The following is an 18,196-nucleotide window of genomic DNA, read 5'->3' on the forward strand; positions in this document are numbered from 1 at the left end:
CTCAGCAGCCATCTCCTTGCTTTTAACCCCTTTAATCTTTTAGCATTCTTGTTCCAGGGTGATAAATATCAGACTAAACCCAAGCCTAGGTATAACTCTTGTTGGTGGATTCTCGTGAAAAACTGATCGTCAATGTCGGCGGCAGTTTCGTCCGGTCAGTTCCTTTACTTTGAAATAAAAATATTTGCAGTAGTTCAGAATGCAACGAACGGCATTGTTTCTAATTACTATGAACTTTTTCGTTTTCGTTTGTAATACGGAAATCGACTATGCCTGGGATGATCATAGAAAAATATCTGTAGTTTACTATAACCTAATGCCTAATACGTGTAAGGAAGAGTTTCAATCTTTTTATTCTTTGCGACATATACATACTAGTTAATTCGCTAAAAATGTCCAACTCAAATGAATGCAATATACCTCATGCAGAGTATATTTTCAGTTTCTTATCTTCTTAACAATAAAGTACGTTCATGCAGTTATTTGATATCTTAATAAAACGGCGTCTTTATTCAATTTAATTTTGTCATAGTTATCGCATTTAAATTTTTCATCAATAAATTATTTGATGCATTTCCAAAGCAACTGATGCTCCCATTTACTATATAAATTGGTGCGCATTCATTCCAGAATTATTAGTATCTCCATTGAGTTTGCAATGAAAGTCGTGATTATTTTAGCAATTTGTGCGCTAACCGCAGGTAATCTACCGCTAGTTGTATTCAGTGCATGGAAATTCATTAATTTTATCCTTAGTCGCTGCAGTAGCCATTCCCGAAGGGAAAAGCGTCAGTGGTGAGGATGGTTGGTATATTCCTCAAGCTGATGGCTCCTTAGTTTGGGTCTCAATCGAGGAGGGTGAACAAATGCTAGATGAATTGGAGAATAAAGAAGAAATAGAGGGCCGACTTTCAACAGTGCCAGTGACGTTCTACCTCTACACAAATAGCAACCCATCTAAAGCAGTAAAGATTACCGAAACTGTCAAATCCATCACTGATTCCGCCTTCGATGCTAGCAATCCAACGAGGTATGATATAAACAGATTGAAAAGTGTTTTAAAAATTTAGAGCTACTACATAACTGTAACCACTAAATTTCACAGATTCGTTATACACGGCTGGACCCAGAGCTACACCTCTAGTATGAATAAGGATATTCGTGCAGCTTGGTTGGCACGTGGAAAATACAATGTGATCATTGTTGATTGGGCACGTGCACGTTCCGTCGACTATGCCTCCTCGGTTCTTGCGGTACCAAAGACTGGCGAAAAGGTGGCCAGTATGATTAACTTTTTGGTCGAGAACTTTGGTATGAGTTTGGATGAAACCGAAGTGATCGGTCACAGTTTGGGAGCTCATGTAGCCGGTTATGCTGGTAAGAACACCAAAAATGGATTACTTCACGCCATAGTCGGTTTGGACCCCGCCCTGCCACTCTTCAGTTACGATAAGCCCAACAAACGTTTGAACGCCAACGATGCTAATTATGTCGAATCCATTCAGACCAATGGCGGTCAACTCGGTTTTCTCAAACCAATTGGTAAGGGCGCCTTCTACCCGAATGGTGGTAAGACTCAACCTGGCTGTATTTTGGATTTAACTGGTGCCTGCAGTCATGCGCGCTCCACCGCTTACTACGCTGAGGCTGTTGCTCGTGATGACTTCCCCAGCATGCGTTGTGGTGACTATGAGGAAGCAGTGAAAGATGATTGTGGCACTTCGTACAGTGGCGTGAAAATGGGTGCAATAACAAATGCTTATATGGTGAATGGTGATTATTATGTGCCCGTACGTAGTTCTTCACCTTATGGTTACGGTTCATCTTAAAATAATTGAGCAAAAAATTATGAAAATTACAGATTTAATAAAAATATATTGATATGAGAAGGTAATGAATTTTTTTATTTGCAAAGTAGTTTACGTGCGCTTTGAAGGGTTCTAAGTTCTAGGCTGGGACAACTTGGGCGCAATATTATAGTATTGGATAAGTGGTTAAACCCCGATTCTTCTGCAACTCTTTACTCAGTTAGTATCGAAATTTAATTTATTACACGGAATTAGTACCAGGGAACTAAGTGAGGTATTAAGAACCTTTTGAAGTGATCTTCGTTAAGATACTCAAGAATAGTAAGGTAGAGCAAAGTTCGAATGTAACCGAACTTTTCCTAATCTCGCAAGGTAAAATGATATGCGGAATTTACGTATATTAATATTTTTTTAGAAATAAATATGAACTATAGTGTTTATTTTTTACAATCGTAGACAAGCACATACACTACTATTAGAAAGTTATCTTTCCTAAATTTCATTAAAATATATTATATATTGACCGATAGATACATAAGTTCCAAAATATAAATATTTATAGATACACTAGGGGATCCGGCCACGCGTTGCTGTGGTATACATTTTATACTATTATTCATAATAATAAGCTATTCAACACAGTGAAAATTTTATTTACGAATAAAGGAAAACTCGTTTTTGTCGATATAAGAATCCATGGTTGTACTTGAGGTTTAATTTTGAATATGTTCACACAAATAAATTTCATTGGAAAAAATAATGAATTGAAGGCTCCTTTCTCAATGTTCGGTTACCAGCGTTTCTGTCCAGTTAATATAGTTGTCCGCTTAATAGATTGTATTTAATAAACATCAACAATGTGCATGGTTAATGGAGATGTCCGCTTAAGGGGTTAGGGGTAGGTAGAATTTTCAAAAAATTATTTCTTTTTTTGCATTTTCGTTGAGTGTAATATCTTAAAATATTCCCTGAAAATTTCACGTTGATCCGATATTTAGCTTTTGAGTTATTTGGCAAATAACAAAGAGAGCTCGGGCACTTCAAAGCGCTAGTGTGAAACTTTAAACGCGTTTTTCTCAAAACAATGTTTTTTGAACCGGTGACAACTATAACTCAAAAATCGTTCTGTAGATTTTAATGAAATTTATGCAGCTTTTAGAATACATAATAAACTCGGGCCTGATCAAAGGATTTTTATTTTTTCGAAAATTTCGATTTTTTAAGACCAATTAACTGTTGATTTTTTGGCAAAAATTTAGAAAAAAATTTGTTAATTTTAAAAATAAAAAAAATCCTCCTATCAGGCCCGAGGTTATCTATTTATAAAACTACTTTTTTTTTGTCCGATTGATTTTAGATGAATCTCCAAGGATTTATGCTTGTCACCGCAAGTACCTTTTTTTGGAACAGGGTCAACACAAACAACTATAACTTTGGAAATGAATATTTTTTTTTTTTGAAATTTTCGTGACTTCACGTCAACACATGTAAAATAACATGATTTAAGAGCAAAAAAAAAAATACTGAAAACTCTAATTTTTTCGTGCCTCTGACTACCCCTAACCCCTTAATAGGGCATCTATTTAGGAGAGCTTTCACTGTATTCTTTATTTAGGAATTGGTTTAACTATCCTATCTTTTAAGTTGGTTCGAACTGGACACAGTGTGCTAAATTTTACCAAAATCGGTTGAGTAGTTTATGAGTCCATCGCGGACAAACAACGTGACATGTACTTTTTACATATAAAGATATATGTTGCTTAGGGAAGTATTTACCCGATTTTACTCGTTTTTGACACAAGGGAATGTGTTGTCATAACAAAATTATTCTTCCAGAATTCGGTTACTTGAATTCACAGATTGACCGCTTTTTGCGGTAAAAAATCAACCAAATTCAGTGGGTCCTGATATTTCGTGTCTGACTCCTTGAAAAGTTTTGCCCGATTTCGACAATTTTGGGTAAAAGAATAAACATATTGTAGGCACTACTTGTTCAAAGTGTTATTCCAATATATTATCTGGTGGTTGAAGTGAAATAATCAGATGGATTTTGAAAACCTGTAATATGAGAAATAAGTATGGTTGTTTGCAGCATTCTCCCATTTTCTCAAGTGATTGGGGTTACCCAATCCCCTGCAATACCGACTTTTCTGAGTGCTAGCAAGTTTCAAATCTATCTAGATTAGTTTTCAGTGTTACAAACAATCGTTAGGTGAACAATGTTGTACATTAATGTTGTAGCCATTGGATATTATGATACCGCTTCTTCCAATCGTCAAAACACTTCGCAGGTTCGATTTTCGGGATAGCCTTCAGCTCTTTCATCAATTTCTAACTTGTAAATCGACAGCCCCTTAAGGTTCCCTATATTTTTCGAAATAGGAAAAAGTTACACAGACCCACGAATATGGAAACCTTAGCGGCTACTACAGACAAAGTAAGCAATGAATACAGCTGACATTTTGTAGTACTTCAACTGTATATAGCGTTTTGGTTTTCCAAAGTGCAGTTGGCATTTATTGGGAAAAAATGTTGTAATGTGTGTAATTTATAGTATCTATTACGTTTCCTTCGAGGTGTTAAAAACTTCGTGGAGAATATAAACAATAGAACCTACATCCTGCTTTATTCAAACTAATTAATGAGAAGTGTTTAAAACTCATCGAGCGGCTCAAACTTGAAAAGTTGATTAGATTAATGCCTAAGGTGTTAAAATCTTCCAATGTTCTGCTGCAAATAATATCTGGATAGATCGCGTCCTTTTGCATTAATAAAGGTAGCTGAAATAAGCAACATAATATATTCTTCCTCGCGTTTTTGCATTTTTTTCTTTGAGCAAGATGATTTTCAAATCCAATCATTGCGATACTGTATCACTTTCCAAAATACACAACACGTGCGGGATGGGATAGATACCGAGAGTTGAAGAGGGAAGCGAGACACATTTGCAGACAGAAAAAGAAAGAGGCCGAAATGCGTGAGTATGAAGGCTTGATAAGCTGGCCGACAAGGGCAATGCTCGAAAATTCTATGAAAAAATGCGGCGGCTTACAGAAGGTTTCAAGACCGGAGCATACTTTTGTAGAACCCCCAAAGGTGATCTAGTGACCGATGCCCAGAGCATACTTAAATTATGGAGGGAACACTTCTCCAGCCTGCTGAATGGCAGAAAATGCACAACGCCAGGAGAAGGCGAACCCGATTCCCCAATCGATGACGATGGAGCAGACAGTTCATTGCCCGACCATGAAAAAGTTCGAATAGCAATTACACTGTGGAACATTTTGGGATTATTGTTTGGGGTGAGGAAAGTCTGAAGTCAGGGTGATGGCGTAATTAAGTCAGTATAGAAATTGGGCGGTTTGGCGTTCGTATGTGTCAATTTTTTATGACCTTAAATTTTTTCCTTATCTTGGATATTTTTCGCTTTAGTTGTAACATTTTTGCAAAACGTAGTTTAATATAACCTCGATATGTCTCCCAACACATAAAAAAGGGGAAATTCTAGTACTGATTTTGTTCAAACATACGAGATGTACGAGTACTTCAACCAAAATCAAAGTTATAGTGAACGAAAAATTGGGTACCAAATATAGGTAAAAGCTGCTACAACCGGGTTCAATGGATTGAAAATACAAGACGTGAAAGTATGCCATCTGGAACTCAATGACTTGACTAATCCTGCGAAGGACACAATCCATTGAACTGCTATGCATGTGCGAATAAAGGAGCTGCAAAATGGATAAGAAAAAAATTTAAAAAGGTCGTAAAAAAATCCTGACACATACGAACGCCAAACCCTTTGAGGGTTTTACCATACTGACCTAGTACCATCGCCCCGACTTGGAATTTCTCACCCCCAGATTAGCTGTTGTACTGTGTTATCCGCCTGAAGAACAACAAAGCGGGCAGGGACTGATGGATTGCCGGCTGAGCTGTTCAAACACGGCGGTGAAGAGCTGATAGGAGCATGCATCAGCTTCTTTGTAAAATATGGTCGGACGAAAGCATGCCCAACGATTGGAATTTAAGTGTGTGCTATGCCCAATTCATGGCAAAAAGGGAGACCCCACAATCTGCGCCAACTACCATGGGATAAGCTTCCTCTACATCGCGTATAAGGTTCCATCGAGCGTATTGTGTGAAATATTAAAGCCCACCGTCAACAAACTGATTAGACCTTATCAGTGTGGCTTTAGACCTGGCAAATCAACAACCGACCAGATATTCACCATACGTCAAATCTTGGAAAAGACCCGTGAAAGGAGAATCGACACACACCACCTCTTCGTCGATTTCAAAGCTGCTTTCGACAGTACGAAAAGGAGCTGCCTTTATGCTGCGATGTCTGAATTTGGTATCCCCAAGGACAAGGAAGTAATTCAAATGGGTCTGGCAGAGGACGAGGGCAAGACGAAATATCTCCTGTCATCAAACAAACAGTCGTCGCACTCGCGACTTGGCTCTCACGTCACTGTTGACAGTCATAACTTTGAAGTCGTAGATAATTTCGTCTATTTATCTTGGAACCAGCGTAAACACCACCAACAAAGTCAGCCTAGAAATCCAACGCAGGATAACTCTTGCCAACAGGTGCTACTTCGGACTGAGTAGGCAATTGAGAAGCAAAGTCCTCTCTCGACTACCAAAAACCAAACTCTATAAGTCACTCATAATTCCCGTCCTGCTATATGGTGCAGAGACCTGGACGATGACAACAACTCATGAGTCGACGTTGCGAGTTTTCGAGAGAAAAGTTCTGCGAAAGATTTATAGTCCTTTGCGCGTTGGCCACGGCGAATATCGCTAGAAACCCATTTTCAATTAAAAAAAAGCCTGGGTGCAGCTTCCTTTTGCCATATTTTCCGTAAAATTTAGTGTTTCTGACGTTTTTTGTTAGTCGGTTAACGCACCTTTAGTGATTTTCAACATAACCTTTGTATGGGGGTGGGCGTGGTTATTATCCGATTTCTTCCATTTTTGAACTGTATATGGAAATGCCTGAAGGAAACGACTCTATAGAGTTTGGTTGACATAGCTATAGTAGTTTCCGAGATATGTACAAAAAACTTAGTAGGGGGCGGGGCGGGCGGGGCCCCGCCCACTTTTCCAAAAAAATTACGTCCGAATAGTCCCCTCCCTAATGCGATCCTTTGTGCCAAATTTCACTTTAATATCTTAATTTATGGCTGTATCTGTGTATATGTCACTCAGGTTTTTGACACATTGATCTGACATTTTGCACACGACCTTTTCTTCTCAAGAAGCTGCCCACCCGAACCGCGGACATGGGACTACTATAGGATATAACTTCATGCAAACTAATCGATGAAAATCAAATTCTTGTTTGGAAAACTTGTTTATTTGTGAAGGGTATTATAGCTTCCGAGTCAAACGATGTATTAGCATAATTTTGGCTATGTCAGCGTTCAGTACTGATATTTGTTATCTCACTGATATTTATATCTTAAAAAGTGCGTAGCGTTTCTATGATAGTTGTCCACTAGTTTTACGGCCTTATTCACTATACGCACCACCACAAATCACGATAAAGTAAACAATTCGTAAATTCAATAAACAAACATAAATAAGAAAAGGTATAAATATATTTAATAGTTCATTACAATATGTAACAAAATAGCGATAAATACAATCTAAAAAATTAATGACAAGAATAATAGAGAAGGACGTAATGATGGTATTTCTAAAATTTATCTAGATATAAATAAATTCGAGGAAATAATATGCATACCATATTACTAACAAGTAACAGTTCTCAGCCGGTATGATAGACATGAATACTTAGTGTATGGTGCTATAAAAAGACCAGGACCCATGTAATTAATTTTACACCCATAAATCTTCTTAAATGGGAAGAATTTCGTTCTTTTTCAAAATGTGATGGGAATATTAAGGGGTTATATACACTTAGCAGGCGAATTTTCAAAATTTTTTTCTGAGAAAACTTTTAAATTTATTGATCCAAAAATGTTTACACATATAACGGCATCTTTTAACTGTATTTCAGGACTTAGTATTAGAAAAAATATTTATTTGGAAAGGAACTACAGCTGATCACCGGGAGCTCCTCTTAAAAAGGACGTTTTGCGGTGACCACTATATCTCTAAACAGTATCCTCCGAAATTAAAAATTAAGTAATAATTAAGTAATATTAAATGTGGTAATTAATCCGAGGCATAAGCGACATAACATTTTTGGTGGAATGGCGGTTTCTCAAAAAAAAAATCGATTTTTTACCTAAATTTCGGCCTTAGGTCAGGGTAGGTTAGGTTAGATGGCTGATCAGAATGTTCGCACGTGGACTGCTATATGTAGTCATTTGTGATGCCATAAAAAGGAAGAACTCCGGCGTTCGAACGATAGATTTGCAAAACGCTTGGTGAGCAATGTCAACTTGCACAGGCGTTTAATTTCCGATTAAGTCTTGATCGCCCAAACGCGGGAGAGTCAAGAAGGAAGTGTTGAGTTGTTTCCATCTCATCTTCTTCCATACAGCTTTGGCAGGCAGCGTCCAGTAGGATTCCCAAACTAACTGCGTGGACGCCAATAGGGCAATGGCCCGTTAAAAGCCTCATTACTAAGGAGAGGAAAGCCTTTTTGAAGGCAAAGAGATCACCTGATCTTTTGCTATCGATCTTGGGCCAAGAGGCTTTTGTCACAGCGCACGTACCGATTGTTCCCAGCGCTGACTAAGCTTCCGCGAAACCCGGCTATTTAATAGTAAAGCCCAGGACGATAAAGGATCCGATCCGCTCCCATTCTACCGATAACGGCTCTAGGGTGCCTTTTTCTGCTAGCTCATGAGCTTTACAGTCTCCTGCGATTCCGCTGTGGCCTGCCACCCATACCAGCCTTATCACAAATGCATTCGCTGTTATTGATAGCGAAATTTCGGTCTTAAATTGTTTATAAAAAGAAATATTTTTCGGTGAAAAAAATCATCGATTAATTACTAAAAAATATATTTAAGAAGTAACTTCGAAAATATTCACCGGAACGATATGAAATTTACTGTGTGTATTATTAGATACTAGAGGACCCGTCCACGCTTCACTTTGGCGGATACATAGATAATACTACTACTAGCATCTATATGATTTCTATTAGTTAGATTATAACCATTAGTTAATGAGATATAGCATTTTTGTGAAGCAATTTGTGTTATTTTACAAAAAAATGGATCTTAAAGCATTTCGTGTGTTAATAAAGCATTGCTTTTTGGGAGAAAATACTGTTGAATTTGGGCTCAGGGAAATCCACCGTTGAAAAGATATTTGCTAAGTTGGAAACAGGCGAATTGAGCACCGAGGACAATGATGCTCTAAAGATTCGAAAGCTATGTGCAAAGTTGGTACCTCGCAAGTTCATAATCCAGTAAAAACAACGAATAACTGATTTTGAGAAGTGTTTGTGTGCTCTTTAATCGTAATAAAACCGAATTTTTGCGCCGGTGTGTGACAATAGAAACATATCTCCATCATTTCCCACTGGAGTCCAATCGACGGTCATTCTAGTGAACTGCACATGATGAACCGGTTCTCAGGCGTGGAATGACGAAAAAGTCGGATGGAAAGGTTATGACATCAGTCTTTTCGTATGCATGTTGTATAATACATACTCAACGACTGATTACTGAGCCACTTATAATCCATTGCACTGCGTATTTGGTTGCAGTTCTTCTCTACTAATCTACAAATACTTAGCAATTGTATTATTTTTGAAGAAGAATCATTCAAATGATTCCTACAAACATGAATTTTGGACAAATAATTATTATTTGAAACATAAATTTTGTATTTATGAGTTGTATTAAATTTTGACGTAAAGAGATAAAAGGTCTCCTATGTCCTTACCCTGGTTCTAAGCTACCTCCCCACCAATTTTCAGCCAAATCGGCTTAGCCGTTCTTCAGTTATAAGTGGTGTAACTACCAACAACATGCATTAAAGAAATCAAATAAAAAATCGATTTTTTGAAAATTCTAACTGTATATAACTCTCTAAAAAAACAAAATTGAAATTGGGGAAGTAGTTTCACAAATATAAAGTTCTGCCTAAAAAAGGTTGCTGTCAAGCTCTTTGTCCAACTTTTTAATTAACTCTAACATAGAGCTCGCTTTATGCTCTTCACTGTTAGAATTGACCTTTCTGGCGTTATTAACAAGAGAATTAATGTACTTTTCCTAATTCGCTCTTGGTACATAAGAGTACAGAAAAATACAAGATTATCTTGTAAAAACTTAAATTTCTTTATGGTTCGATTTATTTATTTTTTTTTCAATTTCAACTTTTCTCTTTTTAATATTCAAATTATTAAAGGCCCATCCGGTTGCAATATCAATTTTAATCTCGTCGGCATCATCATTAGAAATTACCTAAACCTCTAATAATTTAAACCTCTATTGCATTTTTTAACTATTATCAAAGAAGTACACACTTACTGTGCGTGCTTGCAATATCGATTCAAAACAAAAAAAATCCCACACAAACAAATAAATGCCCTTTTGCATAAGCGTGAATAGAAAATAATTGATATGGTATTTCTGCAAAACAATTAATCGAAATATTCTACTATCAAGATCTAATGAAATTATTAAGCATTCAATTGCCAACAATATTATTCTTTGCGACTTAAATTATCAGCTGGTTCGTTGGTGGCAAACCGTGCCATCTTCGGCAGTTCATGGCACACTTCGCATTGGTCACATGTCACAAATCTATAATTGAAACCGTGATCATTTATCTCTGGCGTGTGTTCGCCGCGTGAAATAATTAAATTGCGATTGTTTTAAGACAAAGTATCTGCCATCTTCCAGTAGATAATGCTGACTATATAAAGACTCGCACATCTATTGTGTTCAATTATTCGTTGACACATCTGGAGAAATGAAGACCTTGCATATTTTGGCAATTGTTTTATTAGCAGGTAGTTATTTATCAACTTCGAAAAAGCTGAGCTTACTTTAAATATATTCACGTCGGTTCTGTCTTTATTTCGCAGCCGCTATTTCGGCTTTTCCTGTGGAAGAGGGTCGCGAGAATGGCGAGAATGGCTGGTATATCCCACAAGTGGATGAATCATTCGTCTGGATGACCATTGAAGAGGGCGAGAATGCAATTGCGGAGCGTGAGAAACAGGACACATTAGAAGGCCGTCTCAATTTAGTGCCCGTCAACTATTATCTGTATACGCAAAAAAATCCAACTACTGCACAGAAAATTACAGTCACCGCTGAAACTGTTTTGAACTCGAACTTCAATGCCAGCAATCCCACTAAGTAAGTATATTTGATCGCAGTTTTTCTTATAAGTATACTTATAACTGACGTTCCTCTCTAAACTTCAACAGATTTTTAATTCATGGTTGGCTTCAGAGTTACAAAGCCGATATGAACAAGAATATTCGTGATGCTTGGTTAAGTAATGGTGACTACAACATCATTGTGGTGGATTGGGCACGCGCTCGTTCCATCGACTATATATCCAGTGTAGTGGCTGTACCCAAAGTGGGCAAAAAGATCGCCGACATGATTGAGTCTTTGGTGGAGAATCACGGTCTCTCCCTGACTGATACCGAGGTGATAGGTCACAGTTTGGGTGCTCAAGCTGCTGGATTTACAGGCAAAAATGTTGCTTCTGGTAAATTGCATGCCATTGTTGGATTGGACCCCGCGCTGCCACTCTACAGCTACAATAAGCCCAACAAACGTCTCAACAGCGATGATGCTACATACGTTGAATCCATCCAGACTGATGGTGGACAACTGGGATTCCTGAAACCAATTGGTAAAGGTGCCTTCTACCCGAATGGTGGCAAAAAGCAACCCGGTTGTGGTCTGGATTTGACTGGTGCCTGCAGCCATGCTCGCTCTTGCGTCTATTACGCCGAAGCTGTGAAAGCCGATAATTTCCCAAGCATGCGTTGTGGTGACTATCAAGAGGCCGTAAGTAAGAGTTGTGGTGCGTCATACAGTAGTGTGAAAATGGGTGCTGTTACGAACGCTTATATGGTGGCTGGAGATTTCTATGTACCCGTACGCAGCACTGCTCCCTATGGCTACGGATCTGATTAAGGAAATTATTTCTATAATGGCTGCATACTGAAAAACTAAATAAGTGTTCGATATAAAAAAAAATCATTGTGGGTTATATTTATTTACCATAACTGATCATTACATTCTGTTTCCTCTATGGTTTACTGAACAAGTTCTTGGTGTAAACAATTTTATGCATCGGCACAAGACTATCTGTCTATATTCACTGAGGGTTGTTATGTTTTATTAAATGGCATTTCTGGAATAAGTAGTGTTTATCATATCATCACTTCATCGTCTCTAAAATTCCTAAAGCCAAGTCACAAGTCCCTTGATTGACTTGTTGCGGTGACAATTAATACTTTTTGTGGAATAGTTTATAATTGGATGCTTTGATAGCAGGAATTTAGACATGAGAACGCAATCAATTCTTTTGATATTCTGAAAGGTAAGAAAGAATTTACCACATACCCATCGTATGTGGTATATGGTGGATTTGGCAGTATTAGGACAACAATTCGGCATAATAGACTCGTGTGGCCGTTTTCACATTCTACATATAGGCAATGTCTGCGTGAACCCCAGAAAACGCTAATCATAAAGTTTCTCCAGGTTGGAAAGAAGGAAATGAGTCTTGTTATCTTGTTATCAAATAAGCAGTCGTCGCACTCGCGACTCAGCTCCCCCGTCACTGTTAACAGTCATAACTTCGAAGTCGTAGATAATTTCGTTCACCAGTATTAATAGCAACAACAATGTCAGCCTCAAAATTAAACGCCGCGGCTAGTGGAAAAGTAACTTTTCTCCGATTATTTTTTTCAGTGTTTTTAATTATGCAATTTTGTCACAGACATTCCAAGTAAACAAAAAACACATAAAGCTTATTTTTATGTTGGCCCGTTGATTTTTAATTGATTTTAGAAGTCAAATATACAAAATTTTCACGAAAAGAGGGGATTTCAGGGCTGTATTCAAAATGATCTCATTTGATTTTGGTGACAGATATTTTGATTCGGAAAAAAAATCTGCCTTCGGACAAGTATCTTCTGTAAAACAAAGGAATGTTGTTTGAGACATTTTCATATCCACCTTTTTTAGAGCGAAAATCCGACTAAAGGTCCATTTTTCATTTAAATTTGGGTTAGGTAAGCAATATCTAAAAAGTCCCAGAGAGTCCCAGTTCCAAACCACTACAGAAATGTTACATAATTTGTTTTTAACGAACTGTGAAAAAATCAGCTGCCCATACCTGCCCTCCTGGGAGTCATAGCGATTTTAGTATATCACTCTCAGTATTTATTCCATAGAAATAGAACGGAAATTCTCGGAATCACTTATTTTTTTTATTCTACATTTATTCTAGCACTCCACAAAAATGAGCATAACTCTCTTTAAACTGAAGCTATTGACTTCAAAGGGGTATCAAATTAAAGCTTTTATTGCCACCTTTCAAATAAGAAATGAAATGGATTTTGGTTTTATATAAAATTTCAGAGTTTTTCAACAAATATCGAAAAATCATGAAAATTTGACGTTTATAATTCTTGTTCGGACCACCCTATACTTTATTTAAAAAACTAATCATAGGGTATTTATCAGAAATAAAAGAATAATTAAAATACATTTTTTTGTAAATTTTTCGAACAATTTTTTTTTTTTTTTACTTTTGTTGAAAATTTGACCCAACAATTTTTTTCGGTGTAAATTTTTTTTCACTCATTCTGTTTGGGATTTCATTCTGACCAATCTGTAGAAGTTTCTCATCGATACAATTAAAATTACAGTTTAGGCAATATGATTTCCAAAAAATTCCGGTTTCGCAACACTGTGGCGCCGAATAACTCTTGCCAACAAGTGCTACTTTGGACTGAGTGAATTGCAATTGTGAATAAAGACCAAACTCTATATAAGTATCTATTTATCATTCCCGTATAGAAAAGAAAAAGCGGTATATACGTCAGTAAAGGAGGAAGGACGGTTATTAAATGACCGCTAAATAGCATTCGCTATGGAATTATGAAAAACGGTTCATACTTTCCAATAGTTACCATATACCGAACATTAGAATGTCCGTGACTTAGTCGGCACCAAATTTTCTGAATAATATAATGATCTAATAGGCATACAATATTTATTTTGATATCTCAAAATATTCTTTATTTATTTAATTTTGGAAGAGATAATATTATATTGCAAATAAACTAAGTCTTCTGGTAGGGACTAATTAAGTTATTATTGGGTAGGCGAAAAATCCTTTTCGTATTTTGTCAATAGATGTTGTTGCAGTCGTATATCTCCAGTACTACCAATCACATTGTTAAAAAATTCGAAGAAGTTGAAAGAAAGTTACAGCTGTTCAAAAATGAGTGAAAATAAAGAAGAATTTCGCTACAAGGAGCGTTTCAAAGTAAACTTCTAGCGCCCCCTGCTGGCGCCATCTATATGTATGTCGACTGGTGCGTTAGAATCTGCTATCTTTATCGATTGTTAAATTTTATGATATTTCATCGATTGGAAGTGAAGTTATTGCGTTTTAAGTGTCAATATGTTTGTGTTACCGGTGCGAAAATGAGCTGAAATTGGTAAAACTTTTACAGAAACGTTTCAATTGATGAAACAAGTTTATGGCGATGATTGCCTATCCCGTAGCTGAGTGCACGAGTGGTTTCAATGTTTTCAAAGTGGTCGTGAGGACATAAATGACGATGAACATGTAAGCCAATCAAAATCCGTGATCACCGGATATTCCATCGAAAATGTGCTTGAATTCAACAAAAATCAGCCGAAATCATCATTGAAATTCATGGAAATGGAATTTAACACCTTCAAAACATCGATTTATCGCATTTTGACAGAACATTTGGGCTTACGAAAGGTGTGTGCACGGTTTGTTCCACACAAATTGACTGACGAACAAAAACTGCTCAGAATCCAACATTCGAATGACGATTTTTTGACCAAAAATCACATTTTAACCATTAATCACTCCCCGTATTCACCTGATATGGCACCGTGCGACTTCTTCCTTTTCGGAAAAATGCATTTGCTCATGAAAGGAAAGCGTTATGCAGAAGTAGAGGCCATTCAAAAGGCTTGCATCGGCATGCTGGCGGCCACAGCGGCCAACGAGCTAAAACACTCGTTCGACATGATTATGGACCGTGCAAAAAGCTGAAGCAGAAGAATACTATTTTGAATCAAATAAATAGAATTTGCCGAGCAAACCATTTGTTCTATTTTTTTAAGTCCTGTTTACTGTATATTTTGAACCTTGTATATTTTGAAATTTTAGTATAAAAAAGGGAAGAATGCCACGCAAGCCACCACTGAAACTTGTGTAGTTTACTGAGACGATGCTGTACCAGTTCGTCTAGCAAAACAATGGTGCGCTCGCTTCTAATTTCGTAATTTCGATTTGCACTGATGGAATAATGTCTCTAGAGGAAAAGTGGCAAAAAGTGGTCGATTAAAATGGTACATATTTGTTTATTTATTAATTTTTATATATATAAAAAAATGAGTTAAAATTTGGTTAGAAATACGAAAAGACTTTTTCGACTACCCAATATTTTCTTCCACCCTTCTTTGGAATAAAATTGAAGGTGTGCAAGTCTCTGTTTTTTACCGTTCAAATATATCAGTACTTGAGATGCATTAATAAAATAAAAATGAAGTCTTAATAAAAAATCTCAAAGTGATTCGTTACAACAGTTTCATTGAGCTACTGTAGACGGACAAATACAATTTCCAGACTTCTGACAACAGTTATACATAGTAGTTACAATTGTAATAACAGTTATGTGTTAAGCTCAACAAAGAATATATAACAATGCCAGAAGTTATATGAGAATCAGCTTTGCGCTGCTCGCTACAAAAGCTTACTTAAGCTCAACCTGTTTTCAAATGACAAAACACAACTGCTACTTACTTTTGGCTAGTCTCTATCGGCTTTGGGAGACATTCATTTGCACATCTTCCACACTATTTCATTATATAATATCTATTGCTTGGCTTGTTTGTTATTTATTGGGCGAATTTGTTTGAATAATCCCCACCCCCACCGAATAACGACAAATGGGATAGAAAAAAAATGAGTATGCATTTGAAGCAACTACCAGAAAATGAAGTCTTGAATTAAAGTAATATAAGGAGCGCAATAAAAAAATAATTTTTGGAACATTCTGGCCATTACCTTCATTGCAAGCGTCCGGAAGTGTGTACAAAAAAAATCACTTGAGGAAAATAAATTAAATTATTTGTAATTTGCTTTAGTAACGGCAGTTAAATCGTAAACGGATTTTGCTTTAAAAATTTATGTTAGTCCATATGTAGCTACTGGCGGTGAGTTAAAAATTATTTGAAGTGGCGATAAAAGCAGTAAAGAATCTTAGCATACTTTCAGGCGCCAAGCATATATACGAATGCGTGCTATAAAAAAGATATGCAGTCCACTCAAAATGCTCAGCAGTTTTGCTTATCGAGCATTTTTTATTATTTGTATTCTTCTTCATTCTCTCCTGCTTGGCACTTTTGGTGACACGCACCAATGTTTGTAGAAATGAGCTGCGTAAGTAAGATGGAATGAAAGATCATAAAACCCGACGCAAAGGTGAACTGGACGACTTGAGGAGATAAATGATGGCAAGCTTATTGAACGAAAAGCGACGAAAGGTTAAGCGCTTGAAGAGAAGAAAACTTAAAGACTGAAGAAAAATTATGCGGCAGCACGCAAACGTCACGAAGAGTATTATTCTTCCTCATTTTTTATCATACGCTCGGATTACCAACCCTGCCATGCATAAGATGAAGCAGACCGTAAAACTCCTGTTAGTATTTAAATATTTAATATTTAAAATAGGTTTTGTTTTAACTTCCTGTAATTCAATTTAATAAATTATTACGCCTCAATGCTCTAGAGGTGATGTCGAATTCTCGAAATCACCAAAAGCAAGATGCTGCCTCCTAACATTTCTTATTTCTGCGGCGGTAAATTGTACTTGTTAAGCAAACGCCTTGAGGTAACCCGACGTCAATAAAGTGCCTGTGTCCTAACCAAATTAAATTTTATTCTAATTTTATCTCTACAGCGCATACTTCCTGTGGGTGTCCAAACAAGGAGCGAAAGCTTGCCAAAAAGTACCAGGCCATTAAAGTAAAATGTGCTTTGCTGGTGCATTGCCGTCGGTGGAAAAAGCTGAACGGATGTGTGAGCCTAGAAAAATAGCAACGAAAGAAAAATACACTCAGGTATCCCCATCTTTGTTGACGTCAAAGCGAATTCGGTTGAAAGTAAAATTATTTAAATTCCTTCCGTAAAAAGTGGATGTTAAGCATAACCGGTCGCCAATTTTGTTTTTCGATTGCTTCGTGTTGTATCTTTCACATATATATACATATATTGTAGTTATTGCGAATTCTTTTGCAAGTTGCATCCTTAAGGGGAACCAAAGTATCAAGACTTGAAGTGCCTCTTAAACATTTTTTAACATTTTGGAAATTTAAGCTCTTTAAGCAGAAAATCAGAATTGATGTTGAAAATATTACAGTTGAAAGAGAGAATTAGAAAAAAATACTAAATTCGTTTATGAAACTACGTGCTTGCAAACTTATATAATATGTAAAAGCTCTCTTATTATGAAATCGATAAGCTATAACTCATAATTTTTAGAAGAGATCGAAAGGCAACCAAACCGATCTGAGCAATATATTCGGAGATTATAGCTATGCTTGGGAAATATTCTATCTAATTTTGTGACGACACTTTTTCAAATAAAAAAGCTTTCCATACATGGATTAATGTCCGATATTGGCGTTCCCAATGAGCAGCTTTTTGCTGAGAAAAGAATGTATAAAAAAATTCAGGTCGATATCTCGTAAACTAAGGTATTCATCCACGTGTCAAATCTATTATACCCTGTTCAGGGAATGACTATTTTCCGACTTGCGATATTTGACTAGTTTTAACTCGGCCTCAGTGTCATTTTCCTAATCGCAAAACAATACTCACTGAAAAGAAATACTAAAAAGAAATTAGTTATAAGGGGTCTAGGGGTTATTATTGTCAGGAAAGAATTCTGTCGGAATTTCAATTGTACCTTAACCGATATTTTCGGTTTATTAGTGCAAAATTGTATCCCGTGAAAGTGAAAGAATCAAATGGAATTTAAAATTGTACTTTGTGAAAAGTAGGCGAGGTAGTACAATTTTGTACATTTTTGCACTGTCACATAGACAAATGAGAAAAATGCTACATACTAAATTTAGTCGAAATCAGTCGGTCGGGTCCCGAGATATGTAATTTCTCCAAAAAGTATGGGGCTGCCACACCCATAA

General features: G+C 36.7%; 3 protein-coding genes across 3 annotated transcripts in view; 2 read left to right on the forward strand and 1 right to left on the reverse strand.

Moving 5' to 3' along the window:
- LOC120768043 (RYamide receptor) overlaps positions 1–18,196 on the reverse strand; it is a 368,160-nt gene that overhangs the window by 212,442 nt on the left and 137,522 nt on the right. The window lies entirely within an intron of this gene.
- LOC120767057 (phospholipase A1 VesT1.02-like) lies at positions 659–1,829 on the forward strand. The gene is made up of 3 exons (XM_040092913.1): positions 659–701; positions 757–1,030; positions 1,106–1,829. Exons 1-3 carry the CDS (start codon positions 659–661, stop codon positions 1,827–1,829), a joined length of 1,041 nt encoding a protein of 346 aa, XP_039948847.1.
- Positions 10,716–11,902, forward strand: LOC120768123 (phospholipase A1-like). Its single transcript, XM_040094712.1, has 3 exons — positions 10,716–10,755; positions 10,831–11,107; positions 11,179–11,902. The coding sequence occupies exons 1-3, from the start codon at positions 10,716–10,718 to the stop codon at positions 11,900–11,902; spliced, it is 1,041 nt and encodes a 346-aa protein (XP_039950646.1).

This window comes from Bactrocera tryoni, chromosome 1 (assembly GCF_016617805.1).
Source record: "Bactrocera tryoni isolate S06 chromosome 1, CSIRO_BtryS06_freeze2, whole genome shotgun sequence".
Classification (NCBI taxonomy): Eukaryota; Metazoa; Arthropoda; class Insecta; order Diptera; family Tephritidae; genus Bactrocera; species Bactrocera tryoni.

Excerpts from the sequence above, each read along its gene's own strand:
- LOC120767057 (XM_040092913.1), top strand. The coding sequence starts at position 659 with ATGAAAGTCGTGATTATTTTAGCAATTTGTGCGCTAACCGCAG. Across the intron at positions 702-756 it reads AATTTGTGCGCTAACCGCAG|TCGCTGCAGTAGCCATTCCC; the intron begins GTAATCTACCGC and ends TTTTATCCTTAG. Across the intron at positions 1,031-1,105 it reads GATGCTAGCAATCCAACGAG|ATTCGTTATACACGGCTGGA; the intron begins GTATGATATAAA and ends TAAATTTCACAG.
- LOC120768123 (XM_040094712.1), top strand. The coding sequence starts at position 10,716 with ATGAAGACCTTGCATATTTTGGCAATTGTTTTATTAGCAG. Across the intron at positions 10,756-10,830 it reads GGCAATTGTTTTATTAGCAG|CCGCTATTTCGGCTTTTCCT; the intron begins GTAGTTATTTAT and ends TTTATTTCGCAG. Across the intron at positions 11,108-11,178 it reads AATGCCAGCAATCCCACTAA|ATTTTTAATTCATGGTTGGC; the intron begins GTAAGTATATTT and ends AAACTTCAACAG.